Below are 12,483 nucleotides of genomic sequence, written 5' to 3'. Positions count from 1 at the left end.
AACTATAGAACTATTGTGGGTGCAAATGGAACTCATGTCAAAACTTGCGTTGCTAAAAAATGAGGTGCCAACTTCACGCACGCGAGAATTTTATGGTAAAAATTACTGCAGGATTTTGTAAGCGAGGAGTAGATTGACATTCCACAGTAATTTACTACTCCTTTAATTCATATATGTAATACTTGTATTTTAGAAATTGTAAAATGTGCTGTTAAAATACCTGTTACGTGCCTCTAGCAAAATCTGCTATGCAACGAAAAACGAAAAACTGTGTTCTCTAGCAAGACAGAGTAGATACCTTACAGAATTTATTTCTGAACTATGAAAAAAACACTAATAAAATAAAAAAAAAAATAAAAATGGAAAAAAGAAACTATAATATTCTCTTTATATTAAAGTAAAATATTTGCGAAACAAGAAGATATATATTTTCCTAAAACTTCAGCCACTGATCAAAGAAACTCTTTATTCGATTTAAATAAAATAATTCAGATTGAAGTGAATACGTTGTCAGAGTACCTACCGAAAAAAAAAGATAAACGTTTTTCTTTATATTTTTAACGTTTTTCTTCAGTGCAGTCAGGATAAGGCGGGATGTAACGTAAGAAATTTGTACGAATCGAGATTGTATTGTGTTCTCACAAGTAGAAGTAACGTACATCGTTTCACAATTCGTGTCGATCATCGCCGTGCACGCATGAGTCCTTAAGAGTTACTGCTGCGCAAACAAAGGCCATGGGGATGCGCGACCGGCACTTTCGTATCGATCAAATCCTATTATGGTTTTCACGATAATCGTATCGTATCATAGACCGTTTATCAGCGCTTATCGAGCGCGTGCATCCGCGCTCTCGCGGAGGGTAGGAGCGTAGGCGTACCTCATTCGTTCTCCATCACTGTCACCGTCTCGCTTTCTCTTGCTCTTTCGCCTCGGACACACGCCGAGCATGTGTATGTGTGTGTATGTGTTGTATTCGGAAACAATCGCGTCGCGAGATCCGCTACAATCGACGGCTGTCGTGCGCGAACAAGAATCGCATCTACTTCTTAGATCATCTATGAAGCCTGTCTGCGACAGCGACGATCTTTTTCTTCCTCTCTCGAAAGCATCATCATCACCGTTATTGACTATGAAAAACAGGTACGCAGGTATGAAAAAACATATTATCGACGCTCGAGTCCTCTGTCGCGAGAGAACGCGAAGAAACGACGCGACGTCGACGTCTTAAGCTAGGCGTTTGATCAGACAACAGCGCAACACAGACGTCTCTCGATGGAGATCAATATCAGTCGTTGCTTATCACACGCGTCACCGGCTATCCTTATCGGGGAACTTAGCCTTGTTCGATAACGCGGCCGAAATCGCAAGGAGCGACGAGAACGTCGTCTACGTCGCACGTATTCCCTCTTCTTCCGTCAATTTCGTCAAAATATATAGAGAGAATTTTATAATTTTTTTTTTTTCATATAAACCCTTTTCACAATTTTACTAAGTTTCTAGTAGTGCAGGAACAGACTGTCAGTAAGATCTGTCTTGTTGAGGAATATATGTTAAGGAAGGAATTCTTGAAAATACATTTGTTCGGAATATAAAGTTTATTTCTGCGAACAGACTTTATATCTCATATAAATTCCCATGTATAATGAATAAATTTCCATGTATTTTTTTCTGAGTGTAGTACATTTCGTACTGAAAACAAAGTGAATTTTTTAGTAGCACATTTTAATTTTTAAAATATAAATAGCACGTATGAAATGAAAGGATGCGAAAGTCAATTATTGTGGAATGTCGATCCGTTCCTTAGTTACCAAATTCTCTATAGCAATTTCTATCATAAAATTCTCTCCATATGCGCATAGATATACTGCTAGATTTACATTATATCATTCATATGTCGCCGCTGTTTGCGCTCGAATATTCCTCTTCGCGACGACGGGGGAGGGGAGGCGATTCCAAATTGTTGCATTTATAATCGAGTGAAATCGAATGAATTATTTACAATACACCACATATATTCCGTCCTGTTAATAACTAGTATTTCCAGTGGACCGCTCGAGTTTCGGTACGAAATCGACACGTCGGAAACGACTCGATCGCGGAAAATGCATTTGTAAACCCTTCCGAAATTCGCCGCGGAGCGATGTTCAACGATGCGCAAGGAAGCGCTTTGTCTTCGCGTGATACGCCGAGCCACGAGATCGCGTAAATATTTATTTTTGCGGGGAGTAAGAAGGGAGTTGCAAAATAATATCGCGCTTGTAAAATAGTATTTTATTGTAAATAAAATGCACGCTCGAAATAGCGTATCTGAAGTCGACTATGGTCGATGCGCAGGCGAACGCGGGCGCTTGGCGATTGTCGACCAGATTGCTCGGACAACACGAGTGCCTAAAAGACATCTGGAAAACTAGAAAGTCCTTAAGGCATCATTCAGACGGCTCTTGCGGCATCTTGAAAAATTGTGGCAACCGAATAAACCACCTACTCGCGCTTAATTCGGCGACAAGCGTGGCTGAAGCTTAATACCGTTCCCGACGCATCGATCGAGAGGAAGATGGCCTGCAGTACCATAGTCGTAACATTTACTTCTTCGAAGAGTCGCGATAATTCAGATTGCAAAAAGGTATAAGGATAAACGTCCTCGTATTAAAATATACAGACGCGACGTTTCACCGATGTGTCGGTAGATTCGAGTCCAAAAACGCGTAATTTCTCGTGAATAGCCTCGCGGCGCCCGATATTCCCGTCGCGTGTCCATACTGAGAGGAATTATCCTCTATATCTCTAGATTAATTATATAAAAAATTAACAAACGGGTGTTTTCGATCAAAATACCGACAAATTTTTGTATCCGATCAGGAAACATCCGATGAGAAATATCGGTTCATAACTTTTTCATCGGTTTATCTGATGAAATAATGATCGGAAATATTTAATCGGATATCCTAATCAGATATAAAAATTTATCGAAATTTATTCGGAAATATCCGTTTGTTAGTTTTTTATGGGATAATTTCTCTCAGTGTACTAACGCGTTAAGGAGTGCTGGATCCACTGTGTGCATCCTAGTGTGTTATCTTTCGCATCAGCGTGTAATTTGACACGAGCTCTTTTTACATCTTTCGTAAGTTTTGCTTTAAGTCACGTTTCTTAACACACACGTCCAAGACGTAAGTTATAATTTAATACACCCACACTTGTTGAACGACGTAACTTAAAACGGTAAAGAATATGTAAGAAGAGATTCGGCTAAAATAACACACTTGGATTTGCCGACATAATGCAGTTTTGTAGTCTGCACTGTTTTGCTCGCGTAGAATTGCAAATCTTCTAGAGTGAAGATACAAGTTGTCAAATGAAAGGCATGAAATATTGTATCGGGAACAATAAGAGATCTTTTAAGTAGAAAAAATTCTTTTTATCTTGATACAACATTTCCTCGTTGAGAAAGAAGGAGCAGTTGGATCGACAAAATCGGCGGTTACTCGCCTTCAAAGAAATATCGTACGAATTACGCGTTGGCGCGACAATCGGCCAAATCGCAATCATTGAACCAATCGATAACTCGTCACAGCAACTGTACAATTCGCTCAGTCGACTAAAAGCGTTCGCTTGAACGAACAAAATTCGTCCAAGCGAAATCCCATTAACTCAACCACTTTTGGTCCTCAGTGCGCCCACACAGTGGCGTTTGTACTTTCACTCTGTAGAGCATTTGCAGTTCGGTACGACTGAATAGCACAAACTATGAAACCGTATTATGTCGGTATTTAGCATTCTCGTAAACGCGATCCACGAACTCCCTCGTGCATCCGACACGATCAATGCGAATTCAGACGATGCGTACGTTTAGCCTCCAGACACACGTCCGGAATACGGAGCCGTGTGATCGCGTGACGCACTGCGCCGCAATGCGATGTGTATGTACAGACTTGATCATTAAACGCTACCTTATTCGTTAACTTAATTAACTAGTCATACCCGCGCTCGCGGAGATCCAAGACGACGCCGCGATCGGCCGGAGCGACGAGCTCGCGAATGCGAATGCGTCGCCCATAAGTTTATCTCTCTCTCTCTTTCTCTATGTACACATCAACCATGTTGCGCGAGTCGCTCTCAATTCCATCTCTGTACAAAGATCTGATAGCCGTTTCGGTCATTAAAAACAAACGGCCCGTTACTTTGCACGTCGCGGTAACGTTAATGAGGAGGGAGCATTGTTAGGCGGTAACGAGTTGCTCGAAGTAATTGCGTAACATTAATGGAATTATTACGTCGGGACGTGCTGTGCTTCTCGTAATTTAATGTAACAAGTGATTTTGCAGCGGACACCGCGGCAGAACGTGAAATAGAAAAAGATTATTTCATGAATTCGCCGCAGTTATGCAAAGATGATCCAAATCACATGAAGTACGTTTCGTAAAGTAAAGATGAAAATTTGGTACATGATTTAAAAATTATGGGTAGCACTAAAGTTCTTCGTGATCGTTCAAAAATTCAAGTATGGTTAAGTTTCTCTTTGACAGTTTTACTGAAACAAATTTGACCTTTAAAAAAAGAATTAAGACTCAACTAATAAAAAATGAATTAATAGAAAATAACTTTTGCAATTAATTATAGGTACCAATAAGGTTTGGATCTTCCTTGTTTTACGTAGAAAGACGAATATCGCGTTGGTAAGAAGAACTCAAAATTTATGTTTTAGTAGATTGGATTATTGTTACATATATATAGCCAATTAATCTCGCTCGTAATACGCTTGATACCGCCGCGACTCGCACGCCGAATATCGCAATCAGTCGAGAATTCATGTCGAGCTGAGAGAAGCCACTATATCAAGCCTTGAATATCGAATATCATACGCGGAAATTCTCTCTGCTGTTAAGAAGTTTATTCACCAAAATTATATAAAAATTTCACGTAATATTAATCGCAATAAAACATATCTCGTAGTTTCATGCGATTTGTCTGCACCATTCCTGAGAAATTTAATACTGAATGTGTCGCAATATCTTGCACATACAATCTTACGGTAGAATCAATACTGATAACTATCATTGTGTAATTTCGTAAAAAATGATATTGTTCAAATTAGAAAGTTTACCGTTCCAAATGTATGTAATATTAGGAAATGCGCGAAATAAAACAAAGAATAATATTCACTACACCGTTTTTGGTCGATTCTAGGCCAGGAAACTACTGTTTTGTGCTTTGAGCGTTGTACCGAAACGTGGCGAGGTAGTATCGTGAAATTACTCTCGAATTAACTTATTATTATTAAGTTAAGAGTATCTTTAAACTTATTAACCAATTTATTATTTAGATAGTGAAGTAAACGTATGAGAACGAAATTCTGTCCGACGCAAATGCTGAATTCGCAAGTAACTATCTTGAATAACGTCACTGAATGCACGTTCTTTGGCGGCTCTCTGTATATAAATATATATCCGGTGAATAAACTCCTTAAGTCTTTCTCTGCGGCTAAATTCGTCGAGGAAGAGACGCGAGCACACGGGGTGCCGCACCGAACGTTGGAACGCGTCCCGAAGGGAACATCTCGGCGGATACGTCTCGACGTGACCGAGCGGCTTTTCCTCCGGCGAGCCGCACGTCACGAGGCCCGTCGCGTTCGTCGCAATTTTGGAAATTCTCAAACAAAGTCGCGGCAGGACACTCCGCGCGTCGGAGTTGCAAAGTCACAAAGTACACACGGACTTCCGGGCGGGACGCGGCAGAAAGTTCTACGCTACACCATGTACTTTAATTAATACTCACGATATATCATGAATACAGATTGCAGTAATAATGCCGATATCAATGTTGTTCTTCATTATTAAGAGCGTTTACAGCTAAATTCTGTCGCTACGCTAATCGTAGTAGGGCGGAACTTGCGAAATCGATTAACAGCTGCACGGAGTTCTCGCTCCTAAACTGGCTCGACGAGAGCTTTTTCACGGCACGTTTTCCGTCCCTACGGATCTTTTCCTATGCAGCACCCATTAATACAGACGATCGATGGTCGCGTTACGTAAAACAATTAATACTGCATGTACCAATCGCGACGTGAGCGCGCGATATGCGCTCGTAATTATGATCAAAAGGATAAACGATTCGCGTAAAACGTCCCCGTTTATAATTACGTTTCGTATTCAGCGCGCGAAAGGTAAATAAAACGAGATGAAATTGTATGGAAAATACAGCCGGTATGTGCTAATTTTATTGTAATTATACGATTTCATGTGGAATCTGGAAACTGGGGCATTATTTACGATATATGCTCTCCTTTAAAAAAGATAAAAAGAAGAGATAAACATCGAAAATTGTCTTCTTTCTCCTGTCAAAGAAGCCTCTTTTGCACACAATAACGATCCATTAAAAATATAATACGTATAATGTAAAATACACGATATCTAAAATACACTCGGAAACTTCATTGGGTTTTAGTTATCAGTTTAGTAAAGTGAAAGAAGATCGCAATTTGCGGCTGATCTTAGATTTATCTGTTTTGTTGTGTCCGTACAAACTCACCAAATCACGTCTCACTCGCAATGCGAGAAGTTAGGACGTATGTATACGTCGTTCTAATGTTCCGTGCGATTTACCTATCATCAGGCGAAACTAATTCTGTTCGGTGATTCTCTGTTTGGGTTGATTTTACTCAAGCAAAAATTGCTGCTTCCTTTCTCGTTTGTATGTATGTATATATATATATATATATGTATGTGTATGCTGCTTGAACTCGCAAAAATATAATCTTATTCTCAGAGGAATCCTCTTATATATTAGCCTCAAGATAATTCTCCTTAAACCAAAAAAAAAAAATATTCTAACATAAAAAAACTCTAGTTGCAAGGTGCTATTTCCTGCAATCTCATATTCTAAATAAAAACTTTTACCGAAAATATATTTCTTTTCTAAAGAAGTGGACTATTATATTAATCGAAAATCTATATAATAAATATTATTTTTTTCCTTTCGTGAAGCAAGAAAAATATATCTATTGCACAATGCCTTCTTACTCCAGAAAATCTCTATTAATAACAAGACTTGTGTTGATAAAAGACGAAATTCCTCGGAGAATATTGTGCTTAGAATATTTTCCTTTTGATCTCAGAAGAAATACTTTTATTCAAAAGGAATATTTTCCTCTTGATTTCAGAAAATTTTTCTCTTGAAGCCATATATAAGAAGATCTCGTTAAGAATGAGATTATATTTTTTTTGGGCAAAAGATCTGTTATAAGAAGGAGGGATAAATCCGTAATTTACAATGCCTCCTTCGGATACGAGATCATGTCTAAAACGAGTGGATCTTCGAGATGCGAATTCACACTCGAAGTGAATCTTTTAAATTACAGACTCGTCGCGCTCCTACGATCAAGGCCTTCAATCGTGTGTCTCCTGATCATGCGACTCCCTTCGAGTCCTAGCTCTAAATCTCCGAAAAATCTGCTGAAATTCTAGCATTCTCTAGCAGCTGACGGAACGATACGTTCGGCACGTCGTTCGCCTAGTCGGTGTAACAGTTGAGTCAAGGAACGTTCGAGAACTTCGTTCACAGAAACGCCAAATGTTTCCCCCTCGCCGTCGATGTCGATGATGAGGAGAGGCCAAGTGTTGCAACAGCGAGATTCGCTACGAAGCCTCACGACCATGTCAGCCATGCTGTTTCGAGGTACCCGGTATATTCGGGTCCTGCCCGCTGTTGTTGGACTGATCTGTAACAAACAATTCCAGTGTTTCTTGTCCTCGCGGAGCATATCAATGCGTGCGAATGCCGAGATGCAAGCGTCACAATATATACCAAGTGCAAACTCATCGAAACATTTAACAGACATTTCGGATTTCGTGTGTTAATTATACCAAAAAGAACGTGACGATCACACGATACAGAGGTAAAAAATAAACTCTTTCCTGAACACGCATCGTTTATGCGATCTCTGACAGTGCAAAGATTCGATAGAAAATATTGCAAATACCGCATATATTCGTCGAAACACTTAGCAGACATTTCGCGTATTAATTATACAAAGAGAAGAATTTGACATAATCACACCAGTAAAAAATAAACCTTTTTTTAAATACGCAACGTCCGTGCGATCTCTGACAGTGCAGAGATTCGATAGAAAATATTCAAAACACCGTGTATATTCTTCGAAACACTTAACAGACATTTTGTGATTTCGTGTGCCAATTATAAGATTCGACACGCGCGGGATTCACAAAGAATCTTGCTGAATTTTGCAAAGCACAGCAATGATTTTAATTTTCTTTCGCGCAAATAATTGAGAATTGTTACGACGGTGGCGGATAGTTGATACTGCGAAGAAGAGCTAGCGGAGAATCGGTTTTACACCGTCGAATTAGCACGCGTGCGAGAAACCGTACACGCGACATGAAGTTAAAAAATAGTCTCTCTTTTAACTACGCATCGTCCGTGCACGGTAGAAAGAAAAGTGCTGTTGGATCAATAGAATTGGTCGCAGGAACGGCGTAGTTGGAATAAAGCTTCTCGATTCAACGGCAACGCCACTGAAACCGATATACTCGAGTTATTAAAACAACATATGATCCTCTTTTAAAGTGAATAAGTGAATAAGTGAATACAGTGAATAGTAGTCACTGATATCAGTTATAAGTATAGTATTGAGCAGTTTCAGTGCTGTACTTATAGCTGCAAATCAATGTATATTTACGACTTTCAATGATATTTCACTGATTCACTTTAAGAGAGTGCATTAGCTTGAATATTGCTATCGAATCGAGAAGATTTATTCCAAACACGACGCTGCTGGCTATTCAATTTTAACAGAATTTGTTTTTCAGTATCTCTGAATACACTGAGAATACTCAATGCATACACTGAGAAAAAAGCAGTTGGATCAACAAAACTGACGGTCACTCGCTCTCAAAGAAATAATATTGAACGAATTACGCATCAGTGCAGCAAAAAGTTGCGTTTATATATTTGATCAAATCACAATCATCAAATCAGTTGATAACTCATTGCAACAACTCGCATAAAAAATATTTTGGGATCTAATTGGCATCTAGCCTGATTTCCTATAATTATAAGTTTTAGATAGGAAATCTATGCAGAGAGTCTGATTAGAAGTATAATTTTTTAAATATGCGAATCTAAGTGGGAAACACCTAGACAGATCCTATTTGGTCATCCCCAACGTTTTCCAAGAGATTTTTTCTGGCTTATATTTTAAAATAAAATTGAGCAAAATATATGAAATACACATTTACTCGTTACAAGTATATATACAGACATACATACTCGTAAAAAGTAAATACTTAAAATGTAAGTTTCAAATATTTTGGCCAAAGAATTCATATAAAATAAATGAATATTTAAAATAAAATAATACATCTCCATTTTAATATAAAAATTTTTAATAAAAAAAAAATATATATATATATATATATATATATATATATATATATATATATATATATATATATATATATATATATATATTTATAAAAGTGTTTCAAAAGTGAAGATCAATCACACAGGAAGTGATTAAGGACTCAAAAACAAGAAAAAAAGTTGATATAAACAGATCCAAAAATGCGTTGTATTCGAGTTATCGTCATTTTTATGTTGAAATTGCACCACGTAGAGGTATAGCCTGCTTAGCATCAAACAAAAGGATACTAAGCGAGATGTATCTCCACGTGGTGCACTCTGAATAGCGCTAAAGCAGCTCGTAACTTTTATTTGATTTAATTATATTATAAAACTCATGAAAACAATCTCTCCCTTCTTTTAATTTTGATAAAAAAATTTGAAAGCAAAGCAATTACTTTGAAATGTATATATGTATATATGTATTATTTTATGTTTTGACATGGAATAATGTAAGCCAGAGAAAATATTTGTTTATTGTTTTTATTGTATTGATAAAACTGATGCAGAAAATACTTATAAAAGTTCGAGTTTCCTTAATATTTCTGTTACAATTCTGGACAGAGGACTCATGTTTAGGACAAGAATGGAACTCCCAATTGGTAGTGTGTAAAATAATCTATTTTAGGACAAGATTGAACATTCTGATTAGAATATAAACTGTGCATTTGAGGAAATACTAAAAAATTTCTATACGGGATCAATATAATTCAATCGACTAAACATTTGCTCGAACGAATTTTGCGTTCAAGCAAAGTCTCATTAATTCAACCGCTCTCTTTTTTCGCAGCGTAAAGATTTGAAAAAAATTTGAAAGCAAAGCAATTACTTTGAAATGTATATATGTATATATGTATTATTTTATGTTTTGACATGGAATAATGTAAGCCAGAGAAAATATTTGTTTATTGTTTTTATTGTATTGATAAAACTGATGCAGAAAATACTTATAAAAGTTCGAGTTTCCTTAATATTTCTGTTACAATTCTGGACAGAGGACTCATGTTTAGGACAAGAATGGAACTCCCAATTGGTAGTGTGTAAAATAATCTATTTTAGGACAAGATTGAACATTCTGATTAGAATATAAACTGTGCATTTGAGGAAATACTAAAAAATTTCTATACGGGATCAATATAATTCAATCGACTAAACATTTGCTCGAACGAATTTTGCGTTCAAGCAAAGTCTCATTAATTCAACCGCTCTCTTTTTTCGCAGCGTAAAGATTCAATAGGAGATATCTCGCGCAACTGAACTTGTAAACTTTCTGGATCCGCGACTCTTCCTCGTTTCGGCCGTGAGCGAAATTAGTAGCACATAAAAAGAAACAAGCGGTACGCGATACAAATCAGAGGGATCACGAGGAAAATCTCAAGGACCCCCCGCCGCGAGCGCGGTGAACGGCGGTGAACGGCGGCAGTGAAGCAGTTGCGTACACTTATGGATCAGCACCTGAGTGAGTGGACAACGCATCGAACCGATCCGGCAGGTCGGACAGACCGGTCTCGGCGTGTCGGCCAAGGATATTCGGTAGTGCGTTCCTCCTGCCGGTCCTTCCGGTTGACAGGAACTCCTTCGAGCCGTCGCCGCTCTCGTAGGAGCCGCCGGGGGTGACCGAACCGCTCGCCGCGTTGCTCACGCCCTTGTCGTCGGGCCCGATCTCTTCGGGGCCCACCGGCCCCGCGCGTCTCGGTGTCAGCATCCTCAGCACTGCGAACAGACGGCAACTGTTTTTGTCCTCGGCTCTCTCGCCAACCGTCATACTTCTTTTTCACTATGCGTCTCTCTCTTTGTTGAGATTGTCGTTCGATGGTCCTTCGACACATGTCCCGCGCGAATCGATACGCTCATTTCTTTAAGCAAGGTGATTCGGTAGTGTGTTGCAAATCAAGCAATGTCTACTATGAAAACTTAAGCCATGAAACTTGATTTATAATATGCTCTTTGCTTTCTGTTTCTTGTCTTCTATCTTTTTCTGGCTTAAAGCTTAAGGTTTGAGTCAGAAAGAGAAAGAAGCAGGAAGCAAAAAGCGTATTGTAAATCAGACTTTAGACTTAAGCGGGGAGCATACACTCTTGCATAAAAGCATGATGCACAATACACAAGAAAATTGACCAATCAGAGTTCTCATTTCTATTGCCATGATGAAAATGAAGGACTCTGATTGATCTATTTTCTCATGCGTTGTACATTATGTCTTTATGGAAGAGTGTGTGCTCCCCGCTTTATACTGCAATTCTAGACAAAATCGTAAAGCTCGTAACTTGTTCTCGTAAGACACGTAAGAACGTGTGAGTAGACGATTGATACGTAAGCTACGATTTATTTTACAATTTTACGATTTACTCGTATATTTGCTTAGAATTGCATTAATCTTTGAACTTTAAGCCGTAAGAAATTGATCAATCACAATCGATCATTTTCCTCATATTTGACTGTAATTGGTCAATTCCTTACGACTTAAAGTTCAAGGGTCTCCATACAGAAACTTCCGTAACGAGTTAAGTTACGTTAAGTGCTGGCCTTAAACTCAGTCTGTACCTAACAGTAAATTTGGGTCAACGCACAAAGGAAAACCATAAACGTACTTATACGTCTGATGTACACTAGTTTAAATGCGTTTATATTGAGATCTTGTGTGTTGACATAAGTTTACTGTTAGGTAAACATTCGTAACAAGCGATTAAACAATCTAATCGTAACGCATTACGAATGTTTCTGTGTAGAAACTCTAAGTCTCATAGCTTAAGTTCCCTATGTAAACACCGCTTTAAGCGTGGTCTTCTTAGCTTTAAGAAATTGACCAATTATAATTAATTATTTTTCTATAACTCAACTGTGATTGGTTAATTTCTTACTTAAAGCTTAAAGTTTAAGTCCTCATTGTAGACCACGCTTTAGGCACCAATTCCCGAACACGCGTATTTAAACCTGGACATTCTGATTTGTTTTAGTTTTTAAATATATGAATGTTTCAACTTTCACAATAATGTATACATGTGTACGTTATATATATATATATATATATATATATATATATATATATATATATATATATATAT

The 12,483-nt window shown here is 38.0% G+C and overlaps 1 protein-coding gene across 3 annotated transcripts in view; it reads right to left on the bottom strand.

Annotated features, from left to right (window-relative positions):
- Window positions 1-613: 613 nt before the first annotated feature.
- The window catches only part of LOC116848043, a 35,474-nt gene continuing 23,604 nt past the window's right edge, over window positions 614-12,483 (bottom strand). For all 3 annotated transcript variants that reach the window (XM_032823770.1, XM_032823769.1, XM_032823768.1), the window contains 2 exons: window positions 10,874-11,131; window positions 614-7,718 (listed from right to left, as the gene is read on the bottom strand). In XM_032823770.1, coding sequence (XP_032679661.1) covers window positions 7,657-7,718; window positions 10,874-11,131 — 320 coding nt within the window. In that variant the 3' untranslated portion in view covers window positions 614-7,656. The remainder of the gene's footprint in view (window positions 7,719-10,873; window positions 11,132-12,483) is intronic.

The sequence above is a fragment of the Odontomachus brunneus genome, unplaced genomic scaffold (assembly GCF_010583005.1).
Source record: "Odontomachus brunneus isolate Ranch 3 - 2012 unplaced genomic scaffold, Obru_v1 Obru_scaffold_088, whole genome shotgun sequence".
NCBI classification, from domain to species: domain Eukaryota; kingdom Metazoa; phylum Arthropoda; class Insecta; order Hymenoptera; family Formicidae; genus Odontomachus; species Odontomachus brunneus.
Note: the sequence above shows the minus strand (reverse complement) of the source record. Positions and strands in the feature narration are given on the sequence as shown.